We start from the raw sequence: 18,463 nt of genomic DNA on the forward strand, positions 1-18,463 counted from the left end.
TATGGGAGGTGCCACTGTACCAGTAAAATAAACACAGCACTAGAACAAGGCAAAGCAGTGGTGAGGGATGTGAGTTTAACCCCGCAGATGCATGGGGCAGTCTTTGATACAGTGGGACTCCGCTTTTAAGGCCTACAAGAATCGGAGAAAATCGGGTTTTTAGAAAAGGAGGGAGTCAAAACAGAGGAGAATTTACAGAGAATTATTTAGGGAAGATGTGAAAAATCACCAGTGGAAGTCTTAAACCTGATATTGATTGGGCGAAGTCGACTTCACAAAGTTTACTTCACAGAGCTTGCTACAGTAGCTTCGATACTGAATGTTTGGTATACAGACGTCGCAAAGTCTGCTCCAAGCCATCTTCGGGCTCTATTAAGAAGGGGGGGGGGGGGGAGGCTGGCTTAACAAGGGGGGTTCCACTGTATCGGTGAATAAATGAGGACAAACGAAATACACATGCTGTGTAAGCAATCCTGTGGTGAGAGATGGCAAGTGGTGTACAGGCTCTGTGTGACTGAGAAGCCGTGAACAACTGTTTATAATGTGAAGAGTGATGTTAAATGCTGATGATTATTATGTGATGCAGATCACGAGTGATCCTGGGAGGCTACATGACGCAACACTAATTGTGTTCTCTTCTCTGTGTGTTTCAGGCCCACAGAACCTTTCACAATGAACGGCCCACCGGGCAGGTAAGATTATTACAGTCAATTACAATTATTAGACTGCCAAAGATTGTTACGGTCAATTACAATTATTAGTCTGCCAAAGATTGTTACAGTCAATTACAATTATCAGTCTGCCAAAGATGTTCACAGTTAATGACAATTATTAGTCTGCCAAAGATTGTTTCAGTGAATTACAATTATCAGTCTGCCAAAGATGTTCACAGTTAATGACAATTATTAGTCTGCCAAAGATTGTTACAGTCAATTACAATTATTAGACTGCCAAAGATTGTTACAGTCAATTACAATTATCAGTCTACCAAAGGTTGTTACAGTGAATTACAATTATCAGTCTGCCAAAGGTTGTTACAGTGAATTACAATTATCAGTCTGCCAAAGATTGTTACAGTCAATTACAATTATTAGACTGCCAAAGATTGTTACAGTCAATTACAATTATTAGACTGCCAAAGATTGTTACAGTCAATTACAATTATTAGACTGCCAAAGATTGTTACGGTCAATTACAATTATTAGACTGCCAAAGATTGTTACGGTCAATTACAATTATTAGTCTGCCAAAGATTGTTACGGTCAATTACAATTATTAGACTGCCAAAGATTGTTACGGTCAATTACAATTATTAGACTGCCAAAGATTGTTACGGTCAATTACAATTATTAGACTGCCAAAGATGGTTTCAGTCAACTTGATTACAATTATTAGACTGCCAAAGATTGTTACGGTCAATTACAATTATTAGTCTGCCAAAGATTGTTACAGTCAATTACAATTATCAGTCTGCCAAAGATGTTCACAGTTAATGACAATTATTAGTCTGCCAAAGATTGTTTCAGTGAATTACCATCAGTCTGCCAAAGATTGTTACAGTGAATTACAATTATCAGTCTGCCAAAGGTTGTTACAGTGAATTACAATTATCAGTCTGCCAAAGATTGTTCCAGTGCATAATACAATAATCAGTCTGCCAAAGATCGTTACAGTGAATTATAATAATCAGTCTGCCAAAGATTGTTACAGTGAATTATAATTATCAGTCTGCCAAAGATTGTTACAGTAAATTATAATTATTAGTCTGCCAAAGTGGCGTGAGTATTGGAAGGGAATAGTTGGGCATGTATGAAAGTATGTTTACTCTCGGGCGAGGTAATTGTTTGCATACTGAGAAAATGTAGACCCAGGAAAAACACCAGAAGAAACGAATTTACAGAGAGGAGATGTAGATTGCTTATTCTGAAGTGCAGCTAGTGCAGAACCTATTATCTGGTTTCTTTTGTTGATCAATACAGGAAGATGTAGAAGACAGCATGCACAATCATAACACACACACACACACTTTATTTCAGACATTGCTACCCCCTCCCCCAATCATAACACACACACACTTTATTTCAGACATTACTACCCCCCCCCCCCCCCCAATCATAACACACACACACTGTATTTCAGACATTACTACCCCCTCCCCCAATCATAACACACACACACTGTATTTCAGACATTACTACCCCCTCCCCCAATCATAACACACACACACTTTATTTCAGACATTACTACCCCCTCCCCCATTCCAACACACTATTCACACACACACACACAAACACACACACACACACACACACACACACCGCACGCACAATCACACACCCCTTCACCCGCGCCCACGCACACAACCGCAGAACATGGAGCTGATTCATCAATCTCATTCTCATTACACAAAACAGCAGGCTGGTTTGGTAGATGTATACGTGTGCGACTTTCAGGGGGGATGGGGGAGTTAGCTAATCATTTGTGAAACCCGATATATATAATTATTGAGGCTGCATGGCGAGCTGGGGGGCATTACTCTGTGTAACGTGGTTATGACTGGTGCACATGTTTTTGAGCTAGCATTGTTTTGCTCTGTTGTATAACGATCTGGTTAGACTTGGGTCAGGGATGGGAGACTGCTGGGGTAGAAGGGGGGTAGGGTGTTGAGGTCTGCATGGGGTTGTGTTGTCCGAGCCGATATTGGCTTGCTTGCTTGCTTGCTTTCTTGCGTGTGTTTGACAGTGTTGGTGTGGGTGCATGGTCGGGCAAAAGTGAGTGTTAATATGTGTGTCCGTGCGCGCGTGTGTTTGGTAGCGAGTGAGAGTTTGTGGGAGAGGGAGAGTGTTAATTGTTGTTCCCTTACTTTGTGTGTCTGTGTGTCTGTGTGTCTGTGCGAGTGTTGGTGTGTCTGTGCGAGTGTTGGTGTGTGTGTGTGTGTGTGTCTGTGCGAGTGTTGGTGTGTGTGTGTCTGTGTGTCTGTGCGAGTGTTGGTGTGTCTGTGCGAGTGTTGGTGTGTGTGTGTGTGTGTGTGTCTGTGCGAGTGTTGGTGTGTGTGTGTGTGGGTGTGTGTCTGTGCGAGTGTTGGTGTGTGTGTGTGTGTGTCTGTGCGAGTGTTGGTGTGTGTGTGTGTGTGTGTCTGTGCGAGTGTTGGTGTGTGTCTGTGTGTCTGTGCGAGTGTTGGTGTGTGTGTGTGTGTGTCTGTGTATGTGTGTGTCTGTGCGAGTGTTGGTGTGTGTGTGTGTGTCTGTGCGAGTATTGGTGTGTGTGTGTGTGTGTGTGTGTCTGTGCGAGTATTGGTGTGTGTGTGTGTGTGTGTCTGTCTGTGCGAGTATTGGTGTGTGTGTGTGTGTGTGTGTGTGTGTGCGAGTATTGGTGTGTGTGTGTGTGTCTGTGCGAGTATTGGTGTGTGTGTGTGTGTGTTGGTGTGTGTGTGTGTGTTGGTGTGTGTGTGTTGGTGTGTGTGTGTGTTTGCATGCGTGCGTGCGTTCATGTGTGTGTGTGAGTGAGTGTGTGTGCGTGCGTGTGTGTGTGAGAGCAGGCAGATGCACGTTAGTTCAATCCCTATGACCGCCATCCTCACATCAATCCCCATGACCGCCATCCTCACATCAATCCCACTGATCACAGTAGGAACACCTGCCTTTGTTGAGTGAAGGTAGTAGCTGACCATAGGTTGACCCTTGCAACTGTTAACGGAAAGGAGATTGAAGGCTGTTAGTTGACCTCAGTGGGCTCAGATTAGGGGCATACAGACGACATTTAAAGCCAGGGAAGTGTAAAGATCAATCGATTTAGCAGGCTCTGATGAGAAGGCTTAATAATGGTCATTATTATTGGAGATTGATGTTAATGCTTGAGCTCAGTGATCTCCATTAAGGCTAAAAAATGAAAGAGGAAGAAGAAACGAAAGTTGGCTGATAAAAATGTGTCTGCCACTGTCATCAGTAGCACACTGTCCCCTGTCAGTCTCAAATTTCAAGTTATATTTCATTTAATTGACATCCTCTGATGTTTGCTAAAAAGCACTGGCCCATTAAGGAAAGAAAGAGAGGGTTAATTAATTGTCTGATGGAAAAGGTATAGTCAGTAATGGACTTGGGGAATGTGGTGGTGGGTGAATAGGGTAGGGTAGGTTCTGTTGAAGGCACATTCCTTCCTGTGTTAACAGTTCTGTTCACCTTCTCAGATCATGTCAGGCTTTGACATGGAATAAGCTTAACTAGACCATCCCTCCACTAGACCATCCCTCCACTAGACCATCCCTCCACTAGACCATCCCTCCACCAGACCATCCCTCCACCAGACCATCCCTCCACCAGACCATCCCTCCACTAGACCATCCCTCCACTAGACCATCCCTCCACCAGACCATCCCTCCACCAGACCATCCCTCCACCAGACCATCCCTCCACCAGACCATCCCTCCACCAGACCATCCCTCCACTAGACCATCCCTCCACCAGACCATCCCTCCACCAGACCATCCCTCCACCAGACCATCCCTCCACCAGACCATCCCTCCACCAGACCATCCCTCCACCAGACCATCCCTCCACTAGACCATCCCTCCACTAGACCATCCCTCCACCAGACCATCCCTCCACCAGACCACACTCCACCAGACCATCCCTCCACCAGACCATCCCTCCACCTGACCATCCCTCCACCAGACCATCCCTCCACCAGACCATCCCTCCACCAGACCATCCCTCCACCAGACCATCCCTCCACCAGACCATCCCTTCACTAGACCATCCCTCCACTAGACCATCCCTCCACTAGACCATCCCTCCACTAGACCATCCCTCCACTAGACCATCCCTCCACTAGACCATCCCTTCACTTGGTCATATACCCATAATCAACAGCCTACATTTTTTTTATGAATGAATTTCTTGACAAGTCTTTTGAAGGTCCTTGTCTACATTTTTATACCGAAATCGCCATTTGACCATTAAAATGCAGAGTCTATTATCTACTAATATCAACAATACACCCCCTTTCGAGCAGGAAAGACGAAGCCATGGGTGTAGCCGTTTGAAAATTCATTGTAGTATTCCAGCATAGTACTCATAGTAGGATATCCTTATTTGGAAAATGCCAAGCGCAAAACTCCTCTCAAATCCCGTGCATTTCGTGCGTTTAAAAAAAAGCGTGGACAGCGCTCCAGTGTTAAACGGTTGCTGCACTTGTTTGGGCGTGGCTATAAGCATAGTGACATGAATTTGATTGGTCAGTATTTTTAGGCAAAGCACGTGTTCTCAGCAAACAGAAAACAAAATATTGGAAGCGTGAGTCACGCTACCCAAAAATAAAATCTTTTTTTACATAAATTTTTTTTCTATAACTTTTTTCCCCATGGTTCATTCATCATCTGACATAACTTTTTAGCGAAATCTAACCATAAGATTATTGAAAAAAAGCAAAAATGTAGACGACCACCTTTAAGAAATTAATTCATCCACTGTGCACAGAGAATACTGAGTTTTGACTTTTGGCCGATCTCAGTGTTAACAGGAGAAAGGAGATCTCAGTGTTAACAGGAGAAAGGAGATCTCAGTGTTAACAGGAGAAAGGAGATCTGTGTTAACAGGAGAAAGGAGATCTCAGTGTTAACAGGAGAAGGGAGATCTCAGCGTTAACAGGAGAAAGGAGATCTCAGCGTTAACAGGAGAAAGGAGATCTCAGTGTTAACAGGAGAAAGGAGATCTCAGTGTTAACAGGAGAAAGGAGATCTCAGTGTTAACAGGAGAAAGGAGATCTCAGTGTTAACAGGAGAAAGGAGATCTCAGCGTTAACAGAAGAAAGGAGATCTCAGCGTTAACAGGAGAAAGGAGATCTCAGCGTTAACAGGAGAAAGGATAGGAGATCTCAGTGTTAACAGGAGAACGGAATGTGCCTTTGAAGAAATGACCGTAATAGTACGTTTAAAAGGACGTTCAGAACCATACTGACATGAAGTTCTACGTAAATTCTCTCAAGTTGTGGTGCTTATGACTCTTTGCAGTGTCTACTTGTGCTTGTGTGTGTGTGTGTTTGTGGAACATGATCCTTGTAGCTACAGTCCCTTTTCTTTATTCTGATAAAGTATTTATCTAATACATTGCATCAGTGTATTTTTCTTTGATTTTCAGTATACAGGACGAAGTGTCGTCAGCAAAATTAGACAAGCAGGTAAGTCAAAATGTCTTGTGTGCTTGAAATGTTATTTTTATCAGATCTTGATTTCCATTGGAAAGAAAATGTACCGTACTTTCCGGGTCATAAGGCGCGACTTTTTTCCTCGAGTTCCTTGAGTACCAGTCAAACAACTTGTGATAATGCATGTTTCAGCTACTAGGTACTGCCCTGCCTTTGATCTGGCCGCACACACAGATTTCCACTCTGTTAAACTCGGTCACTGACCGGTCACTGACCCCGTGCAGGAAGTGTTTCCTCTCTAAGATATGACAGGGGAACCACCTCTCATGGCAAAAACTGGGTCATTGACCCCTGGGAAGAAGGTCGTGTCTATAAACAAGGCCACCCAGCTATCACAATGCCTTTGATCTGGCCCACACACAGAGCACACCTATTTTCACTCAGTTAAAGTCGGTCACTGACCGGTCACTGACCCCGGTGCAGGAAGTGTTTCCTCTCTCAGATATGACAGGGGAACCACCTCTCATGGCAAAAACTGGGTCATTTTGGTGCGCCTTGGCCCCCTGCGTCCAATGGGTGACTGGATTACAATTTTTTTTTAAAAAGAAGGGGGTGCGTCTTGTATAACGAAGCGCCTTGTCACCCGGAAAGTACGGTACACTTTTTGCTCAGTTTTATTAAAGGAGGCGTTATTGTCAGAAACCCCACCTGTAGTGAAGAACTGGTTTATGGACAAAAAGAGCTCTAAGTTGGATGGCATCAAATTAAACTCATAATAATAATTAGATAGGTTTTCTTATGAATGAATGAAATTTAAGAAATTTCATTTACATTGTGGACACTATGTATCTCGTGTGTGTGTGTGTGTGTGTGTGTGTGTGTTTGTGTGTGTGTGTGTTTGTGTGTGTGTGTTTGTGTTTGTGTTTGTGCTTGTGTGTGTGTGTGTGTGTGCGCATGTGCATGTGTGTGTGTGTGTGTATGTGTGTGTGTGTATGTGTGTGTGTGTGAGTGTGTGTGGGGGGTCTGGCTGTCTGTGTATGTATGTGTGCGTGTGTGTGTGTTTGTGCGTGTGTGTGTGTGTGTGTTTGTGTTTGTGCGTGTGTATGTGTATGTGTGTGTGTGTGTGCGCATGTGCACGTCTTTCTGTTTGCGATCAGAAGGATAAGATTTTATCTCTGATCGACTGAATCTTATGGACATGTTCCAATAATCTGTTTTGACTGTGTGTGTTTTACAGAAGGACCTTATACAAAGACAAAATCGCAAAAAGCGAGAGCAAAATTTGATGATTCAGAGCAATCCTGACAACAGGCGGCCTAATTCCGGCAATCGCAGAAACCGGGAGGAAAACCGTCCCCTCGTTGGTTCCTCCACGCCAAAACCAGGAACACCAGACTTCGGTAAGCATCAGCCCTTCATCATCATCATCATCATAGTTGTCGTCGTTGTCGTCATTTTCGTCATCGTCATCATCTTCTACTTCTTCTTTGTCTTCCTAAGTTGTATTCTTAATCTTGTTCTTTTTCTTCTAGTTCTTTGTCTTTGCATTCTTCTTCGTCACATCCTTCTTCTAATCCTTTGCATTGTTTTTCTTTTAGGGTTCTCCTTCTTTACATCCTTTTTTCTCTGGCATTCTTCTGAAGGGGGGAGGGCAGGTAAGGTTGGAAGCTGTGTTTGGTGAGGAGACAATCAAGTCATAAGCAGGAGTGAGTGTTTTCAAAATGGTGGACAGAAAATATTGTTTCTTACGCTTTCACCAATGTTTCTGCTGTGAGTCTGAGAGTGTCTATTTCGGTAACTATCCTGTTGTGACTGAAAAATATGGCACTGGCAGTGTGTATTTGCCACTTTTGTGGCAGCATGCTTGTGAAAGAAAAATCAGAAGATCAATTGCCAGTCTGGAACACCAGGCTCAATATGAGACGTGCAAGGCTGTTGAAGTTTGTTTGCTGTACTTCAAGGTACAAGGTACTTGAAATGTTTTCTTACAGAACCAGCTGAGAAATGTGTTGTCAGTCCCCTCCAGCTTGGTGATGACGATGAGGCTGATTCTATTGTCAGTGATGTTAGCGATTGTGAAACAGGTGAATCTGGGTTGAAGGAGATGGACATGTTGTGCAAGAAGGGGAGCATGAAGGTGCTATTGAGAGTGAGCTAGTGAAGGGTGGCCAGGCATACATTGTCAATTGTCTGTTAAATTGATGATAATTGACAAATAAGTTGTGATGGTAATATGGGATAAGGTTGCAAAAGGAGTTAATAATTCATCCTCAAAATGCTTTCGGAAAGTTATTTCGGTTTCTCTGTCTCTTCACTCAATCTTTCCCTCCTCCCCTTCCCAACCCTTCTCCTCCCCCGATAGTCTTTATCCTTGAGACTAGTGGGCAGCTGTGTTTAGTTTTGATCTTATCCATACACATGCATTAAGCGCACGCACACACACACACACACACACACACTCACACACACACACACACACACACACACACACACACACACACACACACACACACACACTCACACACACACACACACACACACACACACTCACACTCACACACACACACTCACACTCACACACACACACACACACACACACACACACACACACACACACACACACTAGCTCTCACTTGCACGCAGGCATGCACCCATCCACCCACACACCACAGTGCACAGCAACGCTCACCTCCAATCCCCTTGGGGAAAAGAACAAATTAGACAAAAAGGATTTAATATAGGGCAATTGACGAATGAATCGTAATGAAATTGTCCAGTCCAGAAAACTCCCTTTGTTGTGCCTAAAGTTGGCCCAAGCTCTTGTCAATCTGACACTAATCTAAATTTTCAGCTGAATGAATCGTTCAGACTGGCATGTGAAATTGCATGGGCAGGACAACTGAAATTTCATTTTGATTCCCCTTTCGAGAATTATTTGTTACACCCTTTTGTGCTAGCAATAAATTGTGACTGAAGTATTGTCCCATGGTACTTACATTTCCACTGTACTGGCCGTACATGTATATGCTACTGAAGTAGAGTTAGAGGTTCGGTCAGGTGTGTTTAAGGTGGCGGCAAGGTGCTGGAATGTTATGTGAGTTTTTGACATGCACAAAAAGATTGACCCAGAGTTATACATAAATGCACAACTAAGCTTGGATGAGGGGTAATTAGTTGCATTGATGAAGAGTTATAAATTTGCACAATCAAGATTGAATTAATTAAGGGTTGGTATGCAAACAGTTCTGGTCAGTGATATTTTAATTGCTTTTGTTGGACCAAGTTTGTAAGCATTACAGAGGCTCCAAGGTCACTGAATTTCATTTGTTTTGAGGGGAGTTATAATGATGAAAGACTGCAGACGCTGTGGTTGTGATGTTTACTATGATTGTCATCAGTCTGGTATGTTATGATATATGTTACCTCAATGAAGAGAGAAAAAGTGCATGATCTGGTAGGTGCTTGGTTGTAGTTTGTCAGATGCGAGGTCATGCCAAAATCTCTGCAGGCATTTAGATCTAAAGCAGAACTTATTATTATAAAGGTATAATCTTCTTTCTCGTCTTTTACCTCAAATACGTTTCGATAAATTTACCTTGGATAGTAGCTATGATCTTTCCACTTTGAAACATCAAAACTCTATATAGCCTGACTGCGCTCTCTGTGGCTGTGCAGAACAGGATTTTTCTTATGAAATATAATTAGATAAGTGCAGACACTTATGTCAATTTTCAAAACTGATTAAACAAGAAATGAAGCTCCCACTATGCACAAGAAGAAACTAATTAAGTCTGTCAGTGCATGCAGACACCTATGTCAATTTGCAAGATTAATTCAGCAAGAAATTAAACTCCCACTTTGCACAAGAAGAAACTTACAAGCAAGGCTGTTGGTTTTCATTATGTGTCCAAATGTGAGTGTAAATATATACCCGAACTAATATTCGTTGGAGACAGTCTGAGACTTAGGCGGGAGGGAACAAGGTATCGTTAAGGAAGGTGGGAAGGAATAAGGTATATTTAAGGAAGGTTTACAGAGAGTGAGTGCTGTGTATACATAGAGACCTGCATGCAGTGACGTTGCCCCATTGTGAGAGGAGCAACAGAGAGGCCGCCATCTGCTGTTGTTGTCTTTGCCATTTCTCTGGCAATTGGTCTCAGCATTAATGGATTTCCTAAAGGGCGGTGAGGTGGGGATTTGAAAGGTCAGACTGCCCTTTATATCAGTGGGATTATTTGATTTTGGTCTGTTTGAGAGAAATGAGAGGGAGATCAGTTGGATGTGATGGTAAAGGGGAAGTTGAATGTAATGACATTTAATGCTTACAAGTCTGCCAGTGAAAGTATCATGGTACAGATTTTGTTTTCTCAGAAATACACAAGCGAAGAAACAAACAAACTAACAACAAACAAGAAAAGTTTTTCAAACAATTTGTTCTCTCTCTTGGTTCTGCTTTATTTTAGACTTTCGTTTGTGAAAATGTGTGACAGTTTAGCCACATTTTCAAAGTGGAAATGGATCAGGATCGAAAAGGAATTAAGTTAAAAATAACTTCATGTACATGTTCTGCAAAACAAACACTAAAAAGTGTTAGTTGCAAATGCAGACACCTTACCTTTTGGTGCCTGTTGAGAAGCATATTTAACCATTCACAGAATTGTGTGAGATATTTTTTAATTTCACGCTCTGAATTCACTGTGCTGTAAAAATGATTGCTGCAGTAATTTACAGAGAATGAAATGTACAAAAATGGTAAAGTTGTGTGTGAATAGTCAGCGTGGCCGGTAAAGGAAACCTTTAATTCCTACAGCCTTATGAATGTTTTGTGAGATTTTTAAAGAAAGAATAATTCATTGTTTCCAAATTTCACTTTGTTGTTCACTAAGGCCAAAAAAAATAATAGGTGTGGTTACGGTAACATATCCAAAAAAAATAGGGTAGGAAGGTAGGCAATCACTTTTGTTTTTAAACTTTTTTTTCTAATGTGTACAAATTAAACCTACTTGGCAGGGAAATAAGTGTGCGACTCGGGCGCTTTCGCTTTCATTGCGTTTTCTGCACTCGTTTACTTGGGTTTTTTTGGGGGGGGGGTATTTTTTTGACAAATGTAATAAAAAGTTATAGGGTCGGCCCCCAAAAATAGGGTAGGTCGGGTTATCGTAACCACACCTATTTTTTTTTTAGGCCTAATGTAAAACTGTCTAACATACAGGCGTATATATAAAGTCATATACACAGAATGAAATGCGCAGAAAATCGGAACCTCACAGCATTTAAAGTCCACCTAGCTGTTTAATGAAACCATGTTACTCTTGGGGCGGGGATATAGCTCAGTTGGTAGCGCGCTGGATTTGTATTCAGTTGGCCGCTGTCAGCGTGAGTTCGATCCCAGGTTCGGCGGAAATTTATTTCAGAGTCAACTTTGTGTGCAGACTCTCTTCGGTGTCCGAACTCCCCCCCGTGTACCCTACATTGGGTGTGCACGTTAAAGATCCCAGGTTTGACAAAAGGGTCTTTCCTGGCAAAATTGCTTTGGCACAGTTAATAATTGTCTACCTATACCCGTGTGACTTGGAATAATAGGCCGTGAAAGGTAAATATGCGCCGAAATGGCTGCAATTACTGGCCGTATAAAATTTCATCTCACACGGCATCACTGCTGAGCGCCTAGAACTGTACCCACGGAATATGCGCGATATAAGCCTCATTGATTGATTGATTGATTGCAGCCCATAGATGTTTGTGATATTTGCCTAGGAAGTTTTCATTGTTTCTAAATTTCACTCTGTTAACAAGCACAAGCCTTGACTGCTGCAGTAATTTTTTGGTGAATGAAATGCACAGAAAATCACAACTAAAACCTCAGCGAAAGAATAGTCTGCATGGCATTTGAAATGATTCTTTATAATATGTAGCCTACGAATGTTTTTATTGTTTCCAAATCAAAAAACAAGAAAGGCATGTTGTTGGAACGTTTGTTATTGACAAAACAATACATTCACAGATATTTCAACCCAACGGTCTTTTTAGTGAACAGACAAACAAATATTCACACAAAACTTATCTTGTAGAATATTATCTTATTATTATTATCAAACTTATCTTATTATCTTGATAGAATCAGTTTTCGCCCACTCGTCAGGAAGCCGAGTATATATTCATCATACAATCATTCATTCGCTCCTACAATGAAACCATTCCTTTAATGACACTTCTTAACTTCTACAGCTTATGAGGGCCCAGCAGCGTCCGACCGCATGTTGGACAGCAACATGGGTGGTGGGGGAGGAGGGGGAGGGGGAGGAGGCGGAGGCTTCCACAAGAGTAGCTCCACAACCAACGTGCAGATCATCAACAACACCACCACCGGCGAGACCCGCGACTACAGCGACAGTGACAGCGACGACATCCTGACCTTAGACACAGGTGGGTCATGAGGGAGCTTATATATACGGTAGTACAACATCCCGAATTTAAGACCCGCAACAGTCTGAGAAAATCAGTGGTCTGTAAAACAGGGGGTTCTGAAAATGTGGGTAATTTGACAGAGCTAGTTGATGAACAGAGAATCTGAAAAGTCTCCTTGATTCAAGAACAGCAACAGTCAGAGAAAATCAGTAGTCTTATTATGAAGGAGGGAGTCATTAGGAAGTTATAATACAGTAGTAGAACCTCCCTAATTTAAGACCTGCAACAGTCTGAGAAAATCAGTTGTCTGTAAAACGATGGAGTCTGAAAATATGGGTACACTAATTGACAGAGGTTATGAAAAGAGAAACTGAAAAGCAAGGACCTTGTGGGGCGCGGGTGGGGGTTGGGCTTAAATTGGGGGCAGGAGTGGGGGTGTCTGAATTGAGGGTCAAGTTCAATTGTATTTATTGCAGTGAAACCCTGGCATTTTAAGACCCTCCGATATTAGACTATTCCTCCTTTACAGACCCTGTTTTTGCCCTCAAAATTGTCTGTTAAATATCTCTGAGAGTACCTCAATAAGAGTACCTCAATAAGAGTACCTCAATTTTAACACTCTTTGAAGACCTACATTTTTCAGATCTTTTTATGTCTTAAAATCAAGATTCTTTTGTATTAGGCTATACATTAAAAAGAAAATAAGAAAGATAATATGAAGAGGAAATTGAAAGGTTAATCTTCTTTGAAGTAGAAACACAAGAGGAATTTTAAATGCTCTTTGCAAGCCTCTTTCTCACTCGGAAAACGCATTGTTTCTCTTCAACGAGGGCTTAACCTTTGAAACATCGAAGAAGCTTGCACACACAAAAAAAGAAGAAGAAGAAAGAAAAAATCAAAAGAGAAAGAAACAAGTCGCGTAAGGCGAAAATACAACATTTAGTCAAATAGCTGTCGAACTCACAGAATGAAACGGAACGCAATGCAATTTTTCAGCAAGACCGTATACTCGTAGCATCGTCAGTCCACCGCTCATGGCAAAGGCAGTGAAATTGACAAGAAGAGCGGGGTAGTACTTGCGCTGAGAAGGATAGCACACTTTTCTGTACCTATCTTCGTTTTAACTTTCTGAGCGTGTTTTTAATCCAAACATATCATATCTATATGTTTTTGGAATCAGGAACCGACAAGGAATAAGATGAAGGTGTTTTTAAATTGATTTCGACAATTTAATTTTGATAATAGTTTTTATATTTTTAATTTTTGAGAGCTTGTTTTTAATCCAAATATAACATATTTATATGTTTTTGTAATCAGAAAATGATGGAGAATAAGATGAACGTAAATTTGAATCGTTTTATAAAAAAAAATTTTTTTTTACAATTTTCAGATTTTTAATGACCAAAGTCATTAATTAATTTTTAAGCCACCAAGCTGAAATGCAATACCGAAGTCCGGGCTTCGTCGAAGATTACTTGACCAAAATTTCAACCAATTTGGTTGAAAAATGAGAGCGTGACAGTGCCGCCTCAACTTTCACGAAAAGCCGGATATGACGTCATCAAAGACATTTATCAAAAAAACGAAAAATATGTTCGGGGATATCAATCCCAGGAACTCTCATAGAAAATTTCATAAAGATCGGTCCAGTAGTTTGGTCTGAATCACTCTACACACACGCACGCACGCACACACACACACACACACACACACATACACCAATACACCACGACCCTCGTTTCGATTCCCCCTCTATGTTAATACATTTAGTCAAAACTTGACTGAATGTAAAAAGAGATAAAGACAGAGGGGAAAAATGATGGAAAGAAAAAAAGAAAAACGGCCCTCTGATTATGTCTGCTCTGCAAAATGTAACACCATCCAAAGATGAACTTTTTTTATTTTTCACTTTTTTGGTGATAGTTAAGATTTAAGATTTGTTTGGAGAATAAGATCATATTGTTCAAAGTGATAAGACTATTCTTCTTGTGTGCTTTTCAAAGACATGAATTATACATCACACATCAGCAATATTTGCCTCCAAAATATTGAAAGAAATTTGATTGGTTGTTTCAGCGAAGAGTACAAAATCTAGTAAGTAATACAAAATTAAGTATCAGTATTTAACATCACATTTTAGTTGTTTTAGGAACACTAACTGTATTTGCATAGAAGTTATTGTTAAGAGCACACTTTCCTTTCTGTGGGCATACTTTATTTCAAAGCGTACATATTTTCTTTGGACACTCTTGTTTGTTTGTTTGTTTGTTTGTTTTGTGTATTGTAACTTATATTCACTTGGTGGTGGTGGTGTCTTCGTTTTTGTTTGCTTGTTTTTTTTGTCATTTCTTTTCTTTCTTTAGTTGTAGATGGTTTTGTTTTGCTTTCACTGCACTCCTATATCTGGCAACTTATTCAAACATTCTTTTGGAAAAAAAGCAAACTGACTGATATGTTATGATGTTATCTTTGCTCCTATCTGCAATTGAGCCTCAATTATTTTCCCCTGCCACCTGTAAAAAAAGCGTTAAGAAAAATGCACTCACATTGTATAGATTAGTTCATCAGCAATGTAGATTGTTACACTTTCTGTAAAGGTCTTTCGTGACTCTTTTTCTTGCGTGTGTTTGCCTGTGTGTGTGTGTGTGTGTGTGTGTGTGTGTGTGTGTGTGTGTGTGTGTGTGTGCTTGCTTGCTTGCTTGCGTTTGTGTGCAGTAACAGTCCTCTGTGAATGAGTGGGAGTGTGTGTGTACATGTATTATATATGTCTCTTATCTGTCAGTGTACCTTAATTTATCTTTATGAAAGAAATCTCAATTTTCAGAAAGCTGTCATCGTTTAAAAAGAAAGCTGATTTATTGTGTTAACAAAAAAGCTTTTGGTTGGTTCATTGATAATGCATTTATGATCATCCGTCATGTGTTTGAGTGATCAGGAAGAAAAAAGACAATAAAATAATTTGATGCTGAAAAGCTAATTAATAATGCATTCCAGACGTAAGTTTAAGCTGAGCTACTTGGAAGACTTTTATTGAATAAACTCTTGTCTTGCCCTGCCCCATTTCTTATGCATAGAAATCGCTGTTATGTGCAAAGTGAATTGCTTTTTAAAAAGTCAAGGTGAAAAATCAATGTACTTATATACTAGTATTTTGTGTGTGTGACCTTTGTCTGCCTTTATTTTGGAAGCTCCGAAGGATCAGATTAAGCTCTTGAGTTTGGCCAAGGAGGAATAAAATATAGCTTATGTCAGAACAGTTAAGATATCTAAGAAAGACTTTTTAACTGTGTGACAGGGGAGGCTACCGCTCCTTTCACAGCAGACTCTGCACCCGAGTTGTTGGCCTTTAAGTCAACACCGGTGGATTGTGGAATTCTGTTTGTGATGGGGTCTGGTGGTTTCCGATTGTCTGTATGTTCATGGAAACCTTCGGGTTTGCATAACAGTTTTTATAGGGCTAAGAAATTAGCCCCAACATTTTCAATCCTGTTTGATTGCACTTCGCCTCCCGGGGTGATCGTAGTGTTACGGCACTCGGTTACATCTGGCGCTTGCGAGCAAAGATGGGACTCGGCATGATATGTTCAGGTAATGGCATAATATGACCACTGAAAATGTTCGTGCTGTTCCCATTCTGCAAACTTGGGATGGACAGTGGTCCCCCGGTTCGGAACTTCGGGACGAAGTTCATTCAAACGGCGATTGTGACAGGGGAGGCTACCGCTCCTTTCACAGCAGACTCTGCACCCGAGTTGTTGGCCTTTAAGTCAACACCGGTGGATTGTGGAATTCTGTTTGTGATAGGGTCTGGTGGTTTCCGATTGTCTGTATGTTCATGGAAACCTTCGGGTTTGCATAACAGATTTTATAGGGCTAAGAAATTTAGCCCTAACATTTTTTATCCTGTTTGATTGCACTTCGCCTCCCGAGGTGATCGTAGTGTTACGGCACTCGGTTACAACTGAAAAGGATTTTATCTTAGGAAAGATTTTGTAACAAATTTAAGGCGTTCTAAACTTACAAATGTTGCATATTGATAGTATCATGTTTGGTTTATAAGAGAGGGAGAATTAAGTGAGAGAGAGAGGGTGTGTGTGTGTGTTTCCGTGTGCTCCCACTCATGGCTGTGAATGTGTGATAATGTGTGTAGCTGTAAAAATGTCTTGTTTGTTTAGTGTCCTGAAGCTTGTTTCTTTCTTAAACACACCAACAACGCCATGGTCTCACATTAAAGTGTCATCACACACACACACACACACACACCACACACACACACACACACACACACCCACCCACACACACACACCACACACACACACACACACACACACATCCACACACTGTGACACAGAGCCTATTAGTCTCTCGATCGCTCTCAATCCCTACCTCTATCTATCTATCTGTCTGTCTGTCTGTCTCTATATCTGTCTCTCTCTCCCTCTCTCTGTCTCTCTCTCTCTGTCTCTCTCTCTCTCTCTGTCTCTCTCTCTCTCTGTCTGTCTCTCACTCTCTCTCTCTCTCTCTGTCTCTCTGTCTCTCTCATAGACGCACTTATACATTTCTTTCAAAGTGCTGTAGTAGTGCTACTGAACGTCAGCTTACATTCACGTGCATTAGACGATCCGTGGGATGCAGCAGGAATATAATCAAAAGCTACCCCAGAGAGGGTCAATTATGAAAACAGAATCTAGCTGAGACTCTTGCATGCGAACATTCCGTTTCATGCTTACTCCTGTAATGTCCTGGGAAATGGGCGTTTAGATGATCTGCGGTTAACCGAGTGCGTTAGAGTGCATAATTCAGCATTATTAGATGCCCCTTAAAAGCTTTGGTAATGGATTTCTCCTTTTATGGGACAGGACAATGCTTTTTGGTCCCGCAGTGGGGCACTGCGGTTATGAAATTAAAGGCCCCTCCTGTTTTTGGAACCGCAGGAGCTTTCTAGTTTGCTGTTAGGTAGATTTTTGGTTCCTCTTTCCTGTCATGCTCTCTTTTTCTTCATGAATTCTTTTCTTTTTTCTGCCTTCTTGCTCATTCACCTGTATTTTTTCCAAAAATCTCTTCTCTTGCCGCTTGTCTCGCGATTCATGTATAGTTTAATCTGTTAGTGTTCTGATGTAAGTCCAGCAGTAGATAGGTTAAGCCTATTTCAACATACTGGAAACTGGTAATCTTCCAGTAGGTATTAATTTAGTTTTACTAAAGCCTGCTGGGACACAAGTAATGGGTTAGTGCATTTGTAAACAGGAATCGCTTGACAAGTGGCCCCCTTCATCCCCCCCTTCCTCGTCCTGATATGGCTCTGCGTAGTCGGCTGGACGTTAAGCAACAAATAAACAAACAAACAAACAAATGCTTTTTGGCGGAGCTTTGCTGATTGTAGTTTTTACCGGAAGCCCTAAACCTGCTTGGGGCAGATACGAAGTTTTTAAAGGCTTGCGCAAAAGAGATCTCTGTTCTTTTTGTTAGTTGCTGTTTGAAGTAGTGTGTGTTATTTTGTGTTCTTGCAGTAATGAAGACATTTAAGCCTCAGTAATAATTGGTAATTAGATGTCTACCAAGTGACATGAGGTCACCGACTCGTAGATGGGTCATTCCATAAAGCTGTGTACCAAAAGTGTGACATGCATCGTGAAAATTGAAACTGTCTGAATAGGTTGTTTTTATGGATTATGCGACAGATATAGACATATGCCACCGTGCCATGCTAAAGAAAAGATAAGTTTATGCTTTTTGGATACGAGGGGTGGTCGGAAAGGTGTGTAACATCACACATGTTTAGCGTAAAATGGTGTCCAAACACACAAGACAACTCATGACCCTCTCGTGGTACACAGTTTTGTAGAACGACCCAGATACACATATAATCTCTTGTGTTGAGCACATTATTTTGACTGTTTTGTTTTCAGAGACA

The 18,463-nt window shown here is 41.4% G+C and overlaps 1 protein-coding gene across 2 annotated transcripts in view; it reads left to right on the plus strand.

Moving 5' to 3' along the window:
* The window catches only part of LOC138961541 (tubby protein homolog), a 43,629-nt gene that overhangs the window by 5,799 nt on the left and 19,367 nt on the right, over positions 1 to 18,463 (plus strand). Inside the window, exons 2-6 of one of the 2 annotated variants that reach the window (XM_070333200.1) lie at positions 654 to 692; positions 6,135 to 6,174; positions 7,379 to 7,541; positions 12,370 to 12,567; positions 14,626 to 14,643. In XM_070333200.1, the coding sequence (XP_070189301.1) occupies positions 673 to 692; positions 6,135 to 6,174; positions 7,379 to 7,541; positions 12,370 to 12,567; positions 14,626 to 14,643 (439 nt within the window). In that variant the 5' untranslated portion in view covers positions 654 to 672. The remainder of the gene's footprint in view (positions 1 to 653; positions 693 to 6,134; positions 6,175 to 7,378; positions 7,542 to 12,369; positions 12,568 to 14,625; positions 14,644 to 18,463) is intronic. The other variant, XM_070333201.1, reaches the window with a different exon arrangement.

This window comes from Littorina saxatilis, linkage group LG3 (genome assembly GCF_037325665.1).
Source record: "Littorina saxatilis isolate snail1 linkage group LG3, US_GU_Lsax_2.0, whole genome shotgun sequence".
Lineage (NCBI taxonomy): Eukaryota > Metazoa > Mollusca > Gastropoda > Littorinimorpha > Littorinidae > Littorina > Littorina saxatilis.